At 36.1% G+C, this 20,957-nt stretch overlaps 1 protein-coding gene across 4 annotated transcripts in view; it reads right to left on the bottom strand.

Moving 5' to 3' along the window:
• RAD54B (RAD54 homolog B) overlaps nucleotides 1-20,957 on the bottom strand; it is a 95,121-nt gene that overhangs the window by 25,459 nt on the left and 48,705 nt on the right. For 3 of the 4 annotated variants that reach the window (XM_060610915.2, XM_060610918.2, XM_060610917.2), the window contains 5 exons: nucleotides 15,473-15,670; nucleotides 10,439-10,720; nucleotides 6,791-6,953; nucleotides 1,410-1,635; nucleotides 423-630 (listed from right to left, as the gene is read on the bottom strand). In XM_060610915.2, coding sequence (XP_060466898.1) covers nucleotides 423-630; nucleotides 1,410-1,635; nucleotides 6,791-6,953; nucleotides 10,439-10,720; nucleotides 15,473-15,670 — 1,077 coding nt within the window. Of the gene's footprint in view, nucleotides 1-422; nucleotides 631-1,409; nucleotides 1,636-6,790; nucleotides 6,954-10,438; nucleotides 10,721-13,628; nucleotides 13,746-15,472; nucleotides 15,671-20,957 lie in introns of those variants that run through there. The other variant, XM_060610921.3, reaches the window with a different exon arrangement.

Consider the following 20,957-nt stretch of genomic DNA (forward strand, 5'->3'; position numbering starts at 1 on the left):
CTTTAAATAACTTTACATGAATTAACTCCTTTGACCTTTACAATAACTCTACAAAGTAGATGGTATTATTATTCCTTATTTCACAGATAAGGAAACTGAGGCACAGAGAAGTTAAATAACTTGCCCAAAGTTGCACAGCTATAAATAGCAGACCTAGGAACCATGAAGAGACAATGCAGACCTATCTCCTACATTCTTTATCATGATAGCATTGTTTATTCTTCAAAAACTCCAAAATCTAAGTGGCGGGAAATTACATAGGGATTTGAAAATTCAGAATCCTACCAAGACTTAATTACCATAGGTTTATTAGTATGAATTCCATCCAGCACCACCAATTCTTTGGATGCCAAGCATATTACAAATCCTTTATGATAAGAAGACAAAAATTCCATCAAGTCTTCCCCAAAGTAAACACTGACCAGTTAGAATTATTCTTTTCTCACAAGAAAGGCTAATGAGGGCTGTAGTTGTCTTAATGGCACTATTCTTCAAACGATGCCCTTCATCACAGATTAGAAGATCAAATTTAACATTCTTGATTTGATCCAAGGAACGAAGTAACATTTCATAACTGATGATAAGAACAGAATAAAATGGAGATTTGATGAATTCTTCTACTTTGTGGTCCTAAAAAAAAAAAAAAAAAAAAAAAAAAGACAGTATTTAACAAATCATGGGCTAAAACTGTAAAATCAAATTCAAGCAGCATATTCCTGACAGACATTAATTAGAATATGTGCATTCAAAACCAAATTGTAAGCCAAGATTCCATTTTTCTGCAAAGGAGTTGCAGAGTTACAATACACTTGAAAAACTACCATATAGACAGTGAAAACTTCAGTGCTGATTTGAAAAGCGCAGAGATATAATGGGGCACCTGGGTGGCTCAGCTGGTTAAGCATCCGACTTAAGCTCAGGTCATGATCTCACAGTTAGTGGGTTCAAGCCCCAGGTTAGGATCTGTGCTGACAGCTCAGAGCCTAGAGCCTGCTTTGGATTCTGTGTTCCCTCTTTGTGCTCCTCACCAGCTCACACTGTCTCTTTCTCCCAAAAGTAAATAAACATTTAAAAAAAAATTAAGGGGGTGCCTGGGTGGCTCAGTGAGTTAAGCGTCCGACTTTGGCTCAGGTCATAACCTCATGGTCCGTGAGTTTGAGCCCTGCATCAGGCTCTGTGCTGACAGCTCAGAGCCTGGAGCCTGCTTCAGATTCTGTGTCTCCCTCTCTCTCTGCCCCTCGCCCACTCACACTGTCTCTGTCTCTGTCTCTGTCTCTGTCTCTGTCTCTCTCTCTCTCAAAAATAAATAAATATTTAAAAAATTTTTTTAAACAAAAGAAAAAGAAGAAAAAAAAAAGCACAGAGATTTAGAAAATGACCAAGGCTAAACTGTGTTAAAAATCTCTTACCTGATCAACAGGAAATATCTTGATCCTTTCACTTCCTAGCCATTTTTGAAATTCTTTCCTCCAATTATTCACCAAGCTCCCAGGTGTGACAATAAGTGTCTTCTTTATTACTGGCTTGCCTCCATAGGGTCCCTGACACTGTAGAGTCCAGATGAGTGAAATACATTGCAATGTTTTCCCTAAACCCATTTCATCAGCAAGAATAGCTCCACATCTGCCATTCACTCTGTTAGAAATAATTATACTTCTTTTAGTCACAATAGTTAAATATTTTATGCCCCTAATACTGTCACTTATTAGTCAAAAAATCAGAAACTGATAGTTTTGTAATTAGGACAAACTCTACCCCCTTCTAAATCTTTTTTCTAGGATTTCATGCATCTGATTTACAACATATCTTTTGCATCTTTGATAATTTGTAATTTTTTTCGTGACATATTTACTATCAACTAAATTACTAAAACAAATCTGAAATTTGACAGTTGAATCTAAATCATATGATATTATCATACATATATATTTAGAGAAACTAGAAATGAATCCCAATTTTATATATACATTTGAATAACTATAACTGTGCTTCTTATCACTAACAGTTGAGCAATTTTTATCAGTTTCAGCATCAGTTATCAAAAAAGTTTAAAATATATTATAATCTTAACCAGAAAGACCAATTGAGCTGTATTTATGATTTTCAAGCAGTAAATGAACTCCTCAATCATATAGCTCCCTGCACTATAAGAAAAAACACTAAATATTGATCTAATACATGTAACTTAGTAATAGACTTATCCTACGGACCTACTCAGTTAGTACAAATTAAAATTAAATATAATAAAGAATATTAAGTGGCATGTTTATATCACTTCATAGCTTTTAAAGCTCTTCACATATATACGTATATATATACGTATATATGTATATACATGTTATAAAATCAAAAGAATTAAGGATAGTACCAAAATAAGTATGGTTTTGTCTTTCTCTGACTTATTTCACTTATCATAACACTCTAGTTCCAACCATGTCATTGCAAATGGCAAGATTTCATTTTTTTATGGCTAATATTCCATTATATATATATATATATATATATATATATATATATATATATATACATCTTCTTTATCCATTCACAGTCAATGGACTCTTTCCATAATTTGGCTATTGTAGATAATGCTGCTATAAGCATTGGGGTGCATATATCCCTTTGAATTAGTATTTTTGTATTCTTTGGGTAAATAGCTAGTAATGCAATTGCTAGATCATAGGGTAGATCAATTTTTAGCTTTTTGAGGAATCTCCATACTGTTTGCCAGAGTGCCTGCACCAGTTTGCATTCCCACCAACAGTGTAAGAGGATTCTCCTTTCTGGGGTGCCTGGGTGGCTCAGTTGGTTAAACATCTGACTTCAGCTCAGGTGATCTCATGCTTTGTGGGTTCGAGCCTAACATCGGGCTCTGTGCTGACAGCTTGGAGCCTGGAGCTTACTTTAGATTCTGTGTCTCCCTCTCTCTGCCTCTTCCCCTTTCGCACTGTTTCTCTCTCTCTCTCTCTCTCTCTCTCAAAAATAAACATTAAAAAAAATTTAGAAAAAGAGAGTTCTCCTTCCTCTGTATCCTCACTGACATCTATTTTGTGTTGTTGATTTTAGCCATTCTGACATGTATGAGGTAATATCTCATTGTAGTTTTGATTTGTATTTCCCTGATGATGAGTGATATTGATTTAACTCATATGTGGAATTTAAGAAACAAAACAAACGAGAAGAGGGGAAAAAAGAGAGAGGGGGACAAACCAAGAAACAGATTTAACTCCAGAGAATAAACTGATGGTCAACAGAGGGAAGGAAGGTGGGGGATGGGTGAAATAGGTGATGGGGATTAAAGAGTATACTTGTGATGAGCAATGAGTGTTGTATGTAATTGTTGAATCACTAAATTGTACACCTGAAACTAATATTACACTGTATGCTAACTAACTGGAACTTAAAATTTTTAAAAAGTGGAGTTTTATTATAGTTTAAATTGTTTTATTTATTTTGAGAGAGAGGGAAAGAGTGCATAGATGCACATGCACGCGAACAGGGAAGGAGCAGAGAGAGAGGGAGAGAGTGCTCAATCTCACAAACCATGAGGTCATGACTTGAGCCAAAATCAAGAGTCAGATATTAACCAACTGGGCCACCCAGAGGCCCCCAGTTTGATTATAGTTTAATTCATTCTATTTCTTATTAGTAAAAATAATAACCAAAATTCAACTATATGTTTTCCATTTCAAAGTACAGAAAAAAGTCACAAACATGAATTACAGTCATTATCATTTTATTTTTTTAAGATTTGTTTTGGGGGTGCCTGGGCGGCTAGGTCTGTTAAGCGTCCGACTTCGGCTCAGATCATGATCTCACGGTTCGAGGGTTCGAGTCTCATGTCGGGCTCTGTGCTGGCAGCTCAGACCCTGGAGCCTGCTTCCCATTCTGTGTCTCCCTCTCTCTCTGCCCCTCTCCCACGCTCACACTCTGTCTCTGTCTCAAAAATAAACATTTTTTTTAAATTAAAGATTTTTAAAAATTTTAATTAAAAATCTTTAATTTTTTAAAAATAATCTCTACACCCAATATGGAGCTCAAACTCACAACCCTGACATCAAGTTGCATGCTTTACCAACTGAGCCAGCCAGCCAGGCACTCCCATTATTACCATTTTAGATCAACAACTTGCCAATGCAAAACCAAATGCCAGCTGAGATATAGAGTGGCAGAGATAAAATAGTGATCCATCCTTCCACAGTGGAGGGAAGAGAACAGGAAGTCTTCACTGAGAAGATGGATCTTGTCAAACAAAGGTAAATAAGATTTCACTATATGAATCAAGTAGTTCAACACAGTGGGAGCTTGAACTGAATTCCAAACAAGGAAATACAAAGGCTATGAACCTGGCAAGATAGCCAGAGACTAAAGATGAGCATACATATCCTTGAAAACTCAGACTGTATCTTGCAAGTCAGTGTCTCCCAAACATCAGTCTTTCGTGACTACCATCACAATTTTTGCCATATATGTGATACTATATGTTATTATTTATTTTTCTTTCAGTCAACTCCCTTTTGTACTTAGATTTATTTGAAAAGTCCAAGCATGATTAACGAAACCAAAAATTTTAAATGCTGCTTTTTCTAATAATTCATTAACTAAATATACTACTATCAGAATTAAAAAACAAGGCTTGTCTATGTCCAACTAAAATAATCCCACAAATCACAAGCAGAGTGCATGTTACAGATCAGGTAACACTCCTGTAAGTTCTGAGAGTCTGAAGCATGTTAAGCAAGGGAATGCCATTTTCAGAACTGTTTTTCAGAAAAATCAAGCTGGTGGCAATAAGAGTGAATTTGAGGAGCATCAGAAACAGCTAGATGCCACTGCAAAAATCCAAACAAAACATAATCGTGTAATGTCAATTACTAGCACTGATGCAGTGTGGTGCCAGAAAAGATTTGGAATCAAAGGATATTTAGGAGTTCAAAATTAAAATTTGAGGTTTGATTAAACTGAGAAAGTGAGAGAGATGAAATTAAAGTTGCTTTCCAGCCCAAATGAGATACGGTCTCCAAAGAAAAGAGCAGATTTGAGAAAGAACAGGAGTCTAGAAAGTTTCTGGGATATAGCATTTCCTTAAGCTGTCATCATGCAAAGGGTTCTTAAGAGTGTGAGGGAATTGGGGCACCTGGGTGGCTCAGTCAGTTGAGTGTCCGACTTCGGCTCAGGTCATGACCTCACAGTTTGTGAGTTCGAGCCCCCCATCAGGCCCCGTGCTGACAGCTCAGAGCCTGGAGCCTGCTTCCGATTCTGTGTCTGCCCCTCCTCTGCTCATGCTCTGTCTCTCTCTCTCTCAAAAATAAATAAACATTAAAAAAAAATTTTTTGGGGCGCCTGGGTGGCGCAGTCGGTTAAGCGTCCGACTTCAGCCAGGTCACGATCTCACGGTCCGTGAGTTCGAGCCCCGCGTCAGGCTCTGGGCTGACGGCTCGGAGCCTGGAGCCTGTTTCCGATTCTGTGTCTCCCTCTCTCTCTGCCCCTCCCCCGTTCATGCTCTGTCTCTCTCTGTCCCAAAAATAAATAAAAAACGTTGAAAAAAAAAAAAAAATTTTTTTAATAAAAATTTAAAAACTTAAAAAAAAAAGAGTGTGAGGGAATTTACATTCACAACTCCCTATTAAATAATCAATTTAAAAATCAAGGGCCTATGCATTAAAAGCAAAACAAAAAGGAAATACATATAGAAATATAACAAGATGTTAGCAGGTTCCTTTGATTCTTTTTTACTTCCTTTATCAAGCTTTTGTGTGCGTGTGTCCTCTAAAATATCTTTAAGAAAGGATGCTACAGGGGCGCCTGGGTGGCTCAGTCGGTTAAGTGTCCGACTTCAGCTCAGGTCACAATCTTGTGGTCCGCAAGTTCGAGCCCCGCGTCGGGCTCTGGGCTGATGGCTTGGAGCCTGGAGCCTGCTTCCGATTCTGTGCCTCCCTCTCTCTCTGCCCCCTCCCCCCCCCCCCCCCCCCCCCCCCGGTTCATGCTCTGTCTCTCTCTGTCTCAAAAATAAACATTAAAAAAAAAAAAAAAAAAGAAAGAAAGGATGCTACAGTTCTTTACCAGAAAACTCCATTTAAAAGGGAATGAGGGAATGAGGGAGATTCCTTTTTGGGGGATGGTACCTGGGTGACTCAGATGACTAAAAATCCAGTTCTTCTTTTTCTTTTTTTAGAATACAATTTTTGATGTCTGCTCAGGTCATGATCTTACAGTTCATGAAATCAAGCCCTGAATCTGCATAGGGCTGTGCACTGACAGCACCGAGCCTGCTTGGGATTTTCTCTCTCCCTCTCTCTCTGCCCCTTCCCTGCTTACACTCTCTCTCTCAAAATAAATAAATAAATAAATAAATAAATGAATGAATAAATAAATAAATATTTAAAAGGGAGTAGGGAAGACTCCTTTTTTTTTCAGTAGAAGTGAGATAAGAAGAAAATCTTTTTTCAAAAGTCTCATAAGCAGAATTAACAGCTACTTCAATTTTGCCCTCATAAGCCTTTCTCATACTAGTGAGCTCTTATTGTACCACATTAAGGTTGACTATATTTACCTATTTCTTCAAATACCTTAAAAACTACTTAAGGATAGGACCCATGGTCCTGACTCCTGTATGCCCAGCTCCTAGCAAGATATCTGGCACATGGGATTCCATCAAGAACCACTTTTGGAATAAATGCACACATTAAGCATAATTCATGATATACTGAGACTCATTTTATCAGACTTTTTCTAGAAAACCATTATGTTACAGGTTAAATCAAAAGTCAGAATAAACAAATTATTTTCCTACCTCATTCCCATTACACATTCATATAGGAATAGGATCCCTTCTTTTTGATGTGGTCGAAGATGATATACAAGGTAAGGATCTATCACTACATCCACAATAGGAGAACAGTTCTTATTGAACATCCACTGGTGATTATTGTCTGGTCGTGACATTACAAGAGAATCTTAAGAAAAAGATGATAGTTTACCTATTAATGTATTGCAATTTCACTTTGTCAGCAACTACATTATCTTGCTTTAATTACTCATAACTTAGAACTGTTTGCCATCCTTTGTGGCAAAAAAGTTGAAGTTTAGTAACAGTGATACTAAGCAAGAGTGGAAAATTAAAAAATAAAACCTCATGCCTTATCAATGTAAGATTTCAGGCAGAGAATTTCAAAGGGCTTTCCAAAACCACTGAAATTGGGGCACCTGGGTGGCTCAGCAGGTTATGTGCCTAACTACTCTTAATCTCAGCTCAGGTCATGATCTCATGGTTTATGAACTCCAGCCTGGCCACTGGGCTCTATGCTAACAGTTCAGAGCATACTTGGGATTCTCGCTCTCTCTTTCTCTGCCTCTCCCCTGCTTGCACTCATTCATATATACTCTCTCTCTCTTTCTCACTCTCTCAAAGAGAGACAGAGAGCAGAGCATGAGCATGGAAGGGGCAGAGACAGGGGGAGACACAAAATCCAAAGCAGGATCCAGGTTCCAAGCTGTCAGAACAGAGCCCGGAGCGGGGCTCGAACCCACAAACCATGAGATCATGACTTGAGCCAAAGTCAGATGTCTAACCAACTTAGCCACCCAGGGACCCCACAAACTAAATAAACTTAAAAAAAAAAAAAGCCACTAAAATTCACTACTGTTTAATAGAGTATTCAGTAAGCCACACATTTAATAGCTCAGTATTCAGAGCAAAGAGAACGATTTCCAACTAAAAGCACAGGTTGGAATTTTGCCAAGTTGCACTTGCGAATGATCACAGCTTCTTATTTTGGAAAGGCACCCCAAATTTAACATAAAGCCTCCCATTATTTTCACTTCTGTACACACTAACAATGACTATTACTTCTTCTATTAACCAGAAGAACTGAGAAAGGATGACAAATTTTCCATTGACTTCACCATCATTATTTCCTTCAAGTTAATTACTACGTTCATGAATGTCAAATTCATTTATCTTTGCAAAGCAGCAAATAAAAGCAACCATTGAATAATAATGTAATTCTTTAGATATATGCTAATACAGTTCAAGATTTATTAAAATATCACCAAAAAATACAAACTCAAATATAACTAGAAAGCAGGTCTCAATTAATCTAAAGTCAGGTAATAAATTCATCAAAATTATTTTTGGGATATATTTATATGTCTGCATCATGGTTAAAAAATGAAATAGATTTTGGGGCGCCTGGGTGGCTCAGTCGGTTGGGTGTCCAGCTTCGGCTCAGGTCATGATCTCACCATCCGTGAGTTCAAGCCCCGCATCAGGCTCTGTGCTGACAGCTCAGAGCTTGGAGCCTGCCTCGGGTTCTGTGTCTTCCTCTCTCTCTGGCCCTCCCCTGTTCATGCTCCATCTCTCTCTGTCTCAAAAATAAACAAACATTAAAAAAAAATGAAATAGATTTTTTAAATAAACAAAAAGAAAAAAGAGAACAGAAAGGAGAAGGGGAGATAAAGAAAATAGGTTCTAGTAGATTAAAACAATATCCAGCAATGCAGAAATATGCAGTCACAGGAATGAGAGTCTGGTCATGTCTACCATTAGTGATTACCCAGAGGAAAGTTTTCTATGGATCTTCCTAGATTTCTGAGCAACTAAAAGGAACTCCCATTTCTGAGGTCAATTCCTGGCAGGCAGAGGATTAGGAAGTGAAAATGGAAAACTTAGCTCTTGGCTTTCCTCTATATTCCAGTAGCAGAGCAAGAGTATATTCCTTGTGGATTTCTAACCAAGAAATGGCCCCATTTTTTCTCTTGTGAAAAGCACAAAGGGGAAAAAAGAGAACAGGTGAGGATAATACAAAGGGGAAAAAGAAAAGATAAGAGGGGAGGATAATACACTCAAGCAAGAAGGACCATAGGATCTAAGTCAACTAACAAAGCATCCATCTTCAGGAAAGATAAAACCTAAACCACCACAACAACAGGACACCAGTTCAAATTTTAAGATGCCTCTCTCTATCTTCACAATAATGAGGCACGACTTAATGCTAACAAAATCTTTCATGCTTTCATTTTAAGTCTACAACCTAGTTCTACCCTTGGCAAGATTAATAAATGAGAATCATTAACACAAAGGGCTTTTATTATATTATATACACACACACACATACATACATGTACACATATATATATATATATGTTATCACAATAAAATTTTTCATTCAGTCAACAAATATTTATTGTACATGGTATATAGCAGACACTCTATGTCTTTATGGTAGTGATTAGAACCCACAATGTAGACTTGAGGAGACATACCCATTTGTGAGACAAGTGACTGCCCCAAGAGGACAAAGAACCAGTTAGTTCAGTGGGAAAATGGGACTCTAACTCAGATCTTTAAATAAGCACATTATTCTTTTTGGTTCCCCACATCCCTCTATTATGTAATAGGAAGGCAGAGAGAAAGAATAAAAGAGAAGGAAGCCTATTGAAAGAGCTGGTAGGACAGATAAAATATTTGGATAAAAGAAAAAACAGAAGCAGAAGCTTCCACTTTCTTTCAATTAAGTCTCAGGTAAGCTCATATAGAGCTAGGAATTTTTAATTTGGGGTTTTATCCCAAAAATGTCAATAGTTCTTTGAATTTAGGCAAGTCGGTTCATCTTTCTGGGCCTTACTTTCTTCAAATGCAAAGGGAAGAGACTGATCTCAACAGTCCCTTTATTTCAAAAATTCTATCTCTATAATACTTGCAAAAAATACTTAATTATGTTGCTTTATGTACTTTTCATTTTACCACTACTATGAAAGCAACCTACTTGATACCCCAAATTCGACATCTACTATTGCTTTACAATCCAAATTTATTTGTCTGTCTTCTCAACAAATGAGAAGATCTCTGATGACAGTTTACACTGCAAAAAAAGGCACTGAAGAAATCCCTGTTAAGTAAACAATCAAAAAACAGGTGAGGTTTTATTTTTAATATTATTTTTAAATTAGACTCATTAATATTAAAATTAAATCATTAAATTTAATGATTATAAGTAAAATTTAAGTTATTTACATGACACCTCATCATTCAATATTTTAATACATTAATGGATGTGATCAAAACATACAGTTGTCAAAAGAGAAGTATAAACATAATCCTGACTCATGCATTGACTAATATTTCTTCTTGCTGAAATATCAGATATTATTCAAAATCATATACATGTATGATGTGTGTATACATCTCCAATTTGTATATTTTTCCTTCAACACAAGTATTCTTCACTACTGTATTCTTAGAATTAGGCATTTATTTATAAAATGATTCCCAAACTATATTGTTATATAGCTTCAACATTATTCCTTATGTCAGTTGTACACCTGAAGAATAATATATACTTTCACCTGAAAACTTTAAACAAAACTTAAACTTTAAATTCACATGCCAATATCTTTTGACAGTAAAAACAGAATATTCAAATTATTTTTTACATCTTACTTTGTGCATTTGGGTCATGACGTGGTTTACAATCTTGGAAACCGTTTGGTCTATTTTCCTTTGAACTTGGTTTACAAACACTTTTGAAGGGGTTAGAGAAACACTTCTTGGCAGCCTGAGAAGAACTTGAGATAGCAAGGCTTCCTCCTCCAAGTTGAAAACATCTGCCACTGTTGAAATCATCTGGAGAGATTATGCCCATGACTTCTACTTCTTTTCCACCAATCATCACTCTGTGGCCCTCTTCAATCTTTTCAAGCTCTTTGAATTTATATGCAAGGCCTTTAAATTGAGAAGGGAGTGTGTGAATTTAATTTACTGACCCTCTAAGATGACATAATTAGTGATACCATAGTCACCTTCCCATAACTGTACAGAATGAAAACTGTACTTTGAATGCAAACAGCCTTGTATAACCAAGGAGCAGAATGAAAACATACTTTATCATTTTGGTTAAAAAAAACAAAACACTAAAAAAATCAGAAGGAATAAATAATAAAACTATAAAAATTAGCCAAGCTTTAGAGAAAGCAAGGCCTTTTTTAATTATCGAAAATATGGCTGGGGTACCTGGGTGACTCCGTTGGTTAAGTGTCCGACTTCGGCTCAGGTCATGATCTCACAGTTAGTGAGTTTGAGCCTCGCATGAGGCTCTGTGCTGACAGCTCAGAGCCTGGAGCCTACTTTGGATTCTCTGTCTCCATTTCTCTCTGTCCCTTCCCCACCCACACTCTGTATTTCTGTCTCTCTCTCTCTCAAAAATAAAAAAACGTTAAAAAAAAAAAAAAATCTAAAGAAAATATAGCCAAGGGTGCCCTAGCTAGCTCAGTCAGTAGAGCATGAGACTCTTGATCTCAGGGTTGTAAGCTTGAGCCCCTCGATGAGTGTAAAGATTACTTAAAAAAATAAAATATTAGGGGCACCTGTGTGGCTCAGTCGGTTAAGCTTCTGTCTTCGGCTCAGGTCATGATCTCACAGTTCGTGAGTTCAAGCCCAGCATTGGGCTCACTGCTGTCAGTGCAGTACCTGCTTTGGATCCTCTGTCCCCCTCTCTCTCTGCCCCTCCCCCACTCCTGCTCGCTCAAAAATAAACATTCTTAAAAAATAAAATAAAATTAAAAAAAAAAAAGAAAACGTAACTTACTGTACTCACAGTTTTGCCATCTGTTGTCTGTTGAAAATCAAGCCAAGAAGAGTTTTGTAGGCTATATGGGACCTTCCTTTCTTGTGAATAAACTAGAGAAATACCACGGCATCTCTATTTCCACTTAGAAACAAGTGGAAATGTGGAAAACTAGCAATAAAAGCAACTGCTGCCACAATCAGTACTTTACTGTTCCACATGAGATAGCAAAGTAAAAATGCATTTGTGGCAAAAGGTCATTGATAGTCTAAGTTCTAGCTCTTGAATTAAAAAGTGGGGTATTTTATAATATCAAGCTTCTCTGAAGTATTAATTCAACATTTATTAAGTGTTGCCATATGCAAGGTGCTAATGAAATATAAATATGAGTAAGTCAGTCACAGTATGCTCAAAATGAGCTCATTAACCAGATACATAGAGTGGTGGAATCTTTGATTCCTGTGCCTGCCTACATTAAATGTGTAGTTACTGGGCCATTACAAGAGGCAAGAACTGCATACCATAAATGTTTTTAAGTCTCTAAAAATGAAATAAAAGATTGTCACATTTTAGAAAACATGATAGGACCCTTTTAAATTAGCTATAAAGTGCTACAATTCACCCTATTAAAACTGGGCTAAACCTTACAGTCTGGGCCAAACAGTAGCCAATATATCTTCTTAAATTATTTATGATAGAACAATTTTTAATTTTAATGCTCTGATATAGGAAGAAATTACTTAGCTGGTGTTCCTAAATGCAAAAGACCCATCCCTCCATTCCCCAAACTATCTCAATTCAACTGCAGTGTTGACCACTCCACATCAATAAAGATTTTCATCTTCATATAGAATCCAATTACTATTCATCTGAGTTACATGTAAATGGGAGATGAGAATAAACTTAATTTTGAGGCATCTTTAGAAGTCTAACTCCAGAATCTCTCCTTTCACTTTGATCTACAGAGATGACTCTCTCAAACATCTCTGAATCTCCAGAAGACTTTCTTAAAAGTCTTGAGCTTTGTTTCCCACAACTCTTTTTTTTCTGGGTATCACGTAATGATGGTCAGATGAACTTAACCAAATTACCATGAGCTATTAGCAACTGCAGCACTCCAGTCTTCGGTTTTTGTCTTGAGGCTCTATCCCTACATTAACAATATATATATATATATATATTTATTTTTTTATTTATTTTTTTATTTTTTTTTTTTATTTATTTTTGTTTATTTATTTTTGAGAGAGAGAGAGACAGAGTATGAGCAGGGGAAGGGCAGAGAGAGAGGGAGACACAGAATCTAAAACAGGCTCCAGGCTCCGAGCTGTCAGCACAGAGCCCAACGCGGGGCTCGAACTCACAAACTGAGATCATGACCTGAGCTGACGTTGGACACCTAACCAACTGAGCCAGCCAGGCACCCCCCTACATTAACAATATTTAAATGTTGTACATTCAATTCATTTAAAAGAAAAACTGCCTCCATTAGAGCCAATAACTTACAAAATCAACTCCAAGTTGATACACTTATTGTTATAATTAAGCAATAAAGTCTTATGTTTGGATGTTTTCATTTGGAAAGCCAATAAAATCCTCTTTATTGCTTAAAGCAGTGGTTAGATATTAGATATCACCTGGAAACCAGAGTGCCTAGGTGGCTCAGTCCGTTAAGCATCCAACTTCAGCTCAGGTCATGATCTCACGGTTCATGAGTTCGAGTCCCGGTCAAATCTAGAAACCTAAAATATATTTATGCCAGTGCCTCTCTCCACCATCCAGGCCAAATAAATCACCATCCAGGCCAAATAAATCCTGCCAGGTCAGGACCTGGCACTGGTATTTTTAAAAAACACCTTAGGTGGGGCACCTGGGTGGTTCAGTTGGCTGAGCATCCAACTTCTGCTCAGGTCATGATCTCAGGAGTTCCTGAGTTCCAGCCCCACATCAGGCTTGCTGCTATCAGCACGGAGCCTGCTTCAGATCCTCTGTCTCCTTCTCTCTCTGCCCCTCCTTCACTTGCACTCTCTCTCAAAAATAAACAAACATTTAAAAAATAAATTGGGGCACCTGGGTGGCTCAGTCAGTTAAGCATCCGACTTCGGCTCAGGTCATGATCTCGCAGTTTGTGAGTTTGAGCCCCACATCAGGCTCTGTGCTGACAGCTCGGAGCCTGGAGCCTGCTCCAGATTCTGTGTCTCCTTCTCTCTCTGCCCCTCCCCCACTTGTGCTCTATCTCTCTCTATCAAAAATAAATAAGTGTATAAAAAAATTAAAATAAAAAATAAATAAAACAGTAGCAGAGACACAGAAATTGGCATTTCCTATGAGCATTATCATTAATAATAATAAATAAAAACACCTTAGGTGATTCTACTTGTGCAGAGTAAAAACCCACTATTTGAAACCTGATTTGCATTTTTTGCTACATGCAACTGAAAGACCATTTTATTATAAACTGCACATACACAAAACCATGTATACTATGCCTTATGGGTAAGGAATATTCCAGGGTAATTTTGATAATTTTACCTCTCTAGCTGGCTTTAGAATGTAATTTCACCATATAGGTATAAACAAGTTCTCCTAAAATCTAGCCCCAATCTACCTTAACCAACAACATGGAATATGAACTGTAATTTTCTTTTTAATTCCTCTAAAAGCTGAGAATAACATATATATAATAGTTGTTCAATATTTTTATAATACAAAAGTTCTGTTGCAGATAATTCAGCTCAGCCTCCACTCATCACTCTGTCCCTGACCTTCACAGACTACATTCCTGAAACACTGAATTAGTTTTACTTCTCTCCTTTCATACCTTTGCATATACTACTCCATCTTCTGTATGCCCCTTTCTCATACCCTACAAAACTATCCTTCAAATACTACCTTAAGCAATTACTCTTATGAAGCTTTCCCCCAGCCTCCTGGGCAGATCTAAATGGCCTATTTCCTATTGCACTGAGTACAAATTCTCAATGAAACAATTCTATTATTGCCTCCTAATTATCAATTATATTGTCTTGTCCCCACTAAACTATAAATCATATCCATTTTTGAATGTTTACTCCTAGCATAGTGCTTGGCACATAACGGTTACTGAAAACTATTAACTATATTATTGAATGAATGAATGAATGAATGATTGAAGACAATGCCAAAAAGCATGGTTGGTGTTAAGCATTCTGAATTTGTGAGCTAACCTGTATTAGTACAAATCATGCTGGCAACATTTATATCATAACAGAAATGATAACCTCCAATTTATATGTATTAATCTAGGTCATTCCTAGCCATTACCTTTTTTTTTTTCAAAATTTTATTGGATATCATTGAAATTAGATAATATTCCACTCCTGACATCAACATCTTTCTGATTTTAATCATTTAGCATTCTGGGGAGAAAAGTACACTAAGACAAACTGCTTAATCTCAGAAAAATACCAGAATAACTGTATATACCCTGACTAGCCATTTCACTTTAGAGAAAATGAATCCATGGAATGGGATTTGCTTCAGTGAGTTAGGATACATAAGACTGTCAGACTGATGAGGCACCTGAGTGGCTCAGTCGGTTGAGCGTATGACTTTGACTCAGGTCATGATCTCACGGTTTGTGGGTTCAAGCCCTGTGTCAGGCTCTGTGCTGACAGCTCAGAGCCTGGAGCCTGTTTCTGAATCTGTGTCTCCCTCTCTCTCTGCACCTCCCCTGCTCATGCTCTGTCTCTCTCTCTCTCTCTCTCTCAAAAATAAACACTAAAAAAATAAAAAGACTGTCAGACTGACTACTATAATTTAGTTAAAGAGCATCTTAAACTAACACTTTATAAAACCCAATCATTTTAATTATGTAACCTCAGATATATACTAATTTTAGGCCAAATCATAAGCATTATGTAATATCACAATACCTCTTCCAATGTCTTTGCCTTCCAAATCCTTTAATGTAAATGACTTTCCTTTTACAATGAGAACAGCATCACCTTCCCACTTTTTGTGTTTTTTCTTTGAAGCCTTACACCAAACAACACTGAAATATTTAACTAGGCTATCAGGTTCTTCCTCTTCTTGTCTCTTAGGCACTGTAATTTCTTTAGGGGCTGAGTGAACTAGAACAAAAAAATAAAATAAAATAAAACCACATTATTAGAGATGACTTTAAGCAGAAAGATCATTTCAACAAAAATAAGAACATAAGAAAATTAGATGTTACTAAAAAGTATGAAAAAATATTTGGTCATACTCCTGTTAGTATTTTATAAGTTGAGAAATTCAAACATCAGATGCTAGCATTAGCATGAGTACAATGAATACAAATTCTTATCATCTCAAAGTCATACAAACTCAGTTTAAATAGAACAACATGATAATTACCACATTTTATTTTACCGCTAACATTTTAAAGCTCTGGGAACTAAAGATAAATTTTCAACATCCATGGGAAAATATCAACTTCAAATTTTGAATTTTGGTCTTTTCCTGGGCTAGCAATATGTAGTCTAATCCTCTCGTGAAACTGGACAGCGACAGCGAACCACAGCTCCCTGTCTGCCACCAAATCATGAGTGTAAACAACCAATACACTCAAAACCATTGTTTTTCACTCTCACTATTCAATAAATTACAGGAGATAGTCAACACTTTATTACAAAACGGCTTGTGTTACATGATTTTGCCCAGGGCGCCTGGATGGCTCAGTCTTCTAAGCATCTGACTCCTGATTCCGGCTCAGGTCATGATTTCATGAGTTGAAGCCCCATGTCAGGCTCTGTGATGACAGTGCAGAATCTGCTTGGGATTCTCACTCTCTCCTGTTCTCCCTCTCAAAATGAATAAATACAACTTTTTTAAAAAATGATTTTGCCCAACTATAGGCTACTGTAAATGTTCTGAGCATGGTGAAGGTCAGCTGGGCTAAGCTATGATGACTGGTAGGTTAGTTAGGTGTATAAATGCATTTTCAACTTGCAGTATTTTCAACTTATGATGGGTTTATCAGGACATAACCCATCATAAGTCAAGGAAGATCTGTACTCCAATCCGGTTTCCAGTCCAGTCCTCCACCAAAACTATACCGTTAAAGGCTACTGACAAACTCCTTGCCAATAAATCCACAAGATATTTTTTTAGTCCTCATCAGAGTTCTCAAAAGCATTTGACAATGTTGACTACTTCCTACTTGAAATACTAAACCCTATTTTTACTTAGGTTAGCTTCTCTAACACATTTCAATTTTTCCTTACTTCTCTGGTTGCTTCTTCTTGAACATCTTTGCCAGTGCATCAGACTGGAGTTCTACGTCCTCTCAATGTGCCTTTCTCCTTAAGTTGATACTACCACTGCATAAACCTGTATTTTTTTTCTCTAGCCCAGATCATGATTGTAGTTCTGTATATCTGTACATAACTGCCCCTCAGACCAATCTACATGAACATCTCATCAGGCCCACTTGTCTTCTCTCCAAAAATTGCATCTCCTGCAGTTTTCTCATTTCTCAGTAAGAGTACCACCACCCTGATTCATGCCAAAAAGTTGGAAATCATCCTTGACATCCTTTATTCTCAGTTCCATAGCCAATCAACCACAAATCCAGGTGATTCTAGATCCCACATAGCTCTCAAAGCTTTGTACTGTTTGCTTTCTCCATAACCTCTACTCTTCAAAGCACCATCTCTGATCTGGACTATTGTAGGATCTTCCCAACAGGTCTCCTGAGATGTCTTGCCACCTCTACTCCCTAAAGCCATTTTCTGTATTTACTGTATTTATCTATTTTTAAATGTAGATCTCATTAAGTATCCTTCTTGCTTAAAATCCATTAGTTTTAATGGTCTCTAAGAAAACATGTTACTTCTAACCTTCTACCTCTTCCTCCAACATGCTATTCCAAATTAACTTCTATTCACCCAGTCATAGACTTTAAATTTCCTGACCACCAAGCTAGATAGATCTTGCTTTATTATTTCAACATTATCTCAGCAATTAATTATGTGACAGATTACTTCCCCACTAAACTATGAAGTCCTGCGAGGAAGGGTCTATTTTGATCTTGCTCATCACCATATGCCCAGAATAATAGGTACTTTTGAAAACTGCCATTTTGAATCAAAGTGCATTTGACTTCATACTTATAAAAATATTAAGATAGCATTATCTTAAAATTAATTTTCATGTGAAAGTAGCTTTAGGAATTAACTTTGAACTCATCTCCATTATTGACCATTTTAATTTTCATTTTTATTAAGTTGTTACCTTCAGGATTATTTTCCAAGTAAACTTTATAACAAAGATTTGATTCCTTGGTCACTTTTTTATGAATCATATTTTACAGATTACAGCTTTTGCAAACATTAGTTTTTAAAACCATAATTTCTACCAAATGCAGTTTTGCTAAGTCAGATTTTGATTATCTAAATATTACTAAAACTGTATTACTCCATCAATTTTTTAGTCAAGAAAATTTACCAGGTTTTAGATAACTAGTAGTTGTCATTTATTGATTTTTTTTTTTTTTTTTTAACCAACCTTGATTTTCCCCAGATAAAGTTTGGAGGTTTTTAGGATTAAGAAAAAAGACAGGATACTTCATCAGTTTTTGAACTCCAAAAAATTTTGTGGTGTGCAATTTTAGTTTTGTTTTTGCATTATTTCTACCAGTAGTAGTCAATGTACATTGAATGAAAGACTAATAATACCATTCTGCATTTTTTAAATTTGCTCTTATCTTTTATTACATTATCCAAGAAAAAAATGTGATTCCACAGGATTGCAGTAAAACAAAGGTGAAAAGTATGTCTTCATCCAAATCAAATACCCTGTTGTATTCCCAGAGCCTAAAGAGTTGACTTGTGTCCAAGACCCTTCCTGCACCAAGAAAAAAATGAATAGATAATAAACTGAGAATTCAGAAATTACTTATAATTAACTTTGAAATATCGGAAGATTCTCAGATATACCCTTTCTTTTGCAGAACAGTAGGAGGAAGACAAGAGTATGAACCAATCTGATGGGGTCTGAATTTTGAGACCCTGGACAAGCTATTTCCCATTCTATGCCAGTTCATGAATCTGTAAATGAATGTAATACTAGTACCTACCTCACAGATTTTTTTGTGGGCATTAGATTAGCTAACATATGTAAAACACTTAGAACAGTACTTGACATGTAATACATACTACCTATTAACTACCATCATCATCATCTTGTCTTTGTCCCTTTCCCATTTAGTCCCATTTTAAATATAGGTCATTAAGGCAGGAAAGAGAGAAATTCCAAAAAGAAGAATAAAGATATTGGGAATTAAACACATAAGGAACATAACCTCCTACATCTAGACTATTTGTAATACATAAAATACTAATTTGCTATGTTCCAGACTAATCACCCCCAACAATTCCACTCTAACTATAATTTTTATTTCTAAACTTGATCTGATCTATTTCCCCCTTGACCCAATAATGTACTTTACAAATCAAGACCAAAAACAGTCGCATAAACAAAAGACTTGAATGCCTATAAGCCAGATTCACAAGGTAAGCATGATGCTTAAAACCATGCTTTGATAAAAGAGGAAGAGGGAGATATTGTCATTTTAATATTGATAGTGAACATTATCATCTAAATGATTCCTAAGCACAGTTACTCTATAGTTGGATGGCTTAGTTATACATTTCATATACCCAAGTCTCTAATATTCTTCCTTTTCTTTCAAAAATTCCAAATACACAGTTTCAATAGAGCAAATGAAATGTAAAATGTCTCATACAATCAAATTCAACAAAGAATGTAAATACTCTCCCAGATTATATTTTTTGAGTTTTAAAATTACCAAAACCTACCAGAATTTTTAATATAATTAACATATAACTGCAATATAAATTTAAGGTTTGAAACAGTTTTATTACACTAAAAAATTTACAATCATTAATATACAAGTTCCTCCGAACCAGTAATCATCCAGTTTTAATAAGAGAGATTTAATGTCATCTAAATATCATTATGTATAAAATAAACCCAGAAGATATTTCTTTGCATTAAATATCATTTTCAGAATACTTTATGAGCATGACAGGGACTATACATTTCATCACATTTCTCAATACTCTTATCAAAGCATATATGCAGTAGAGGCTAAAATAGAAAAAAAAAAAAAAAAACTTAAATAAAACTACAATATTCCCAGATATTAAAACTACATGCTCAGCATTTTTCTGCTCAGCATTTTAAATTCATCTAAATATAAGAAAAGTTATGAATTTCAACTCTGACATTCCAATCATTGAGCATGCAAAAAAATTTAAAAAAATAAAAAAAGAAACCCATACACTATTGATGAAAGTGTAAGATGATACAATCACTTTGGGAAAAGGTCTGGCAGTTTCTTAAAAACTTAAACATATAGGTCTTCCCTAATCCAGCATCATGTCTACTAGAAATTTATACAAGAAAACTCAGAATCTTTATACATAATAGCCAAAATCTGGAAATAGGCCAAAAGTCCATCAAAAAATAATGGATACACAAACTGAGGTATATTTCTACAATGGAATACTACTCAACAACAAGAAGTAATGAGCTACTAATAAGAGGATGAATGAACACGGATATTAAAAACATTAAGATAGGTGCAAGAAAACAGAAACAAAGGGAACATAGTATATGAGTCCAATTATATAAAGTTCTAGAACAGGCAAAACTTATCTATGATTTTTGAAAAATTAGAACAATTGCCTGATGTGCCAAGGGACTGATCAGGAAAGGGGAGGAGAGAACTTTCTGGGGTGAGAATAATGTTCTAAATCTTGATAGGGATATAAGCTACACAAGTGGAGTCACCTGTCACAACTCATCATTTAAAACTTGTATATTTCACTGTTTGTAAATCTTACCCAAAACACACACACACACACACACACACACACACACACACACACACACACACACAAATACTGAATTCCATTTCACAATACTTATGCTTAATTGTTTAAGGGGAAAGTATTCTAAATAATTATCCAATGTTTTAAATAGCTGTTTTATTTTATAATTGTCTAACATCTTTTTTTAAGGTTATTTATTTTGAGACAGAGAGGGAGGGAGCGCAAGTATGAGCCAGTGGGAGAGGGGCAGAAAGAGAGGGAGAGAATCCCAAGTAGGTTCAGCACTATCAGCGCAGAATTGACACGGGGCTCAATCTCATGAACTGTGAGATCATGACCTGAGCTGAAAAGAGTTGGACGCTTAAACAACTGAGCCACCCAGGCACCCCATCGTTTTATTTTTAAAAATGAACTGATGGATGGATACACGATAAAGCAAATATGGCAAAACAATAATCGCAGAATTTAGGTGGCAGGCATATAAAGGTTTACTGCAAAATGCTTTTAACTTTTCCTATTT

Source organism: Panthera onca, chromosome F2 (assembly GCF_046562875.1).
Source record: "Panthera onca isolate mPanOnc1 chromosome F2, mPanOnc1 haplotype 2, whole genome shotgun sequence".
Classification (NCBI taxonomy): Eukaryota; Metazoa; Chordata; class Mammalia; order Carnivora; family Felidae; genus Panthera; species Panthera onca.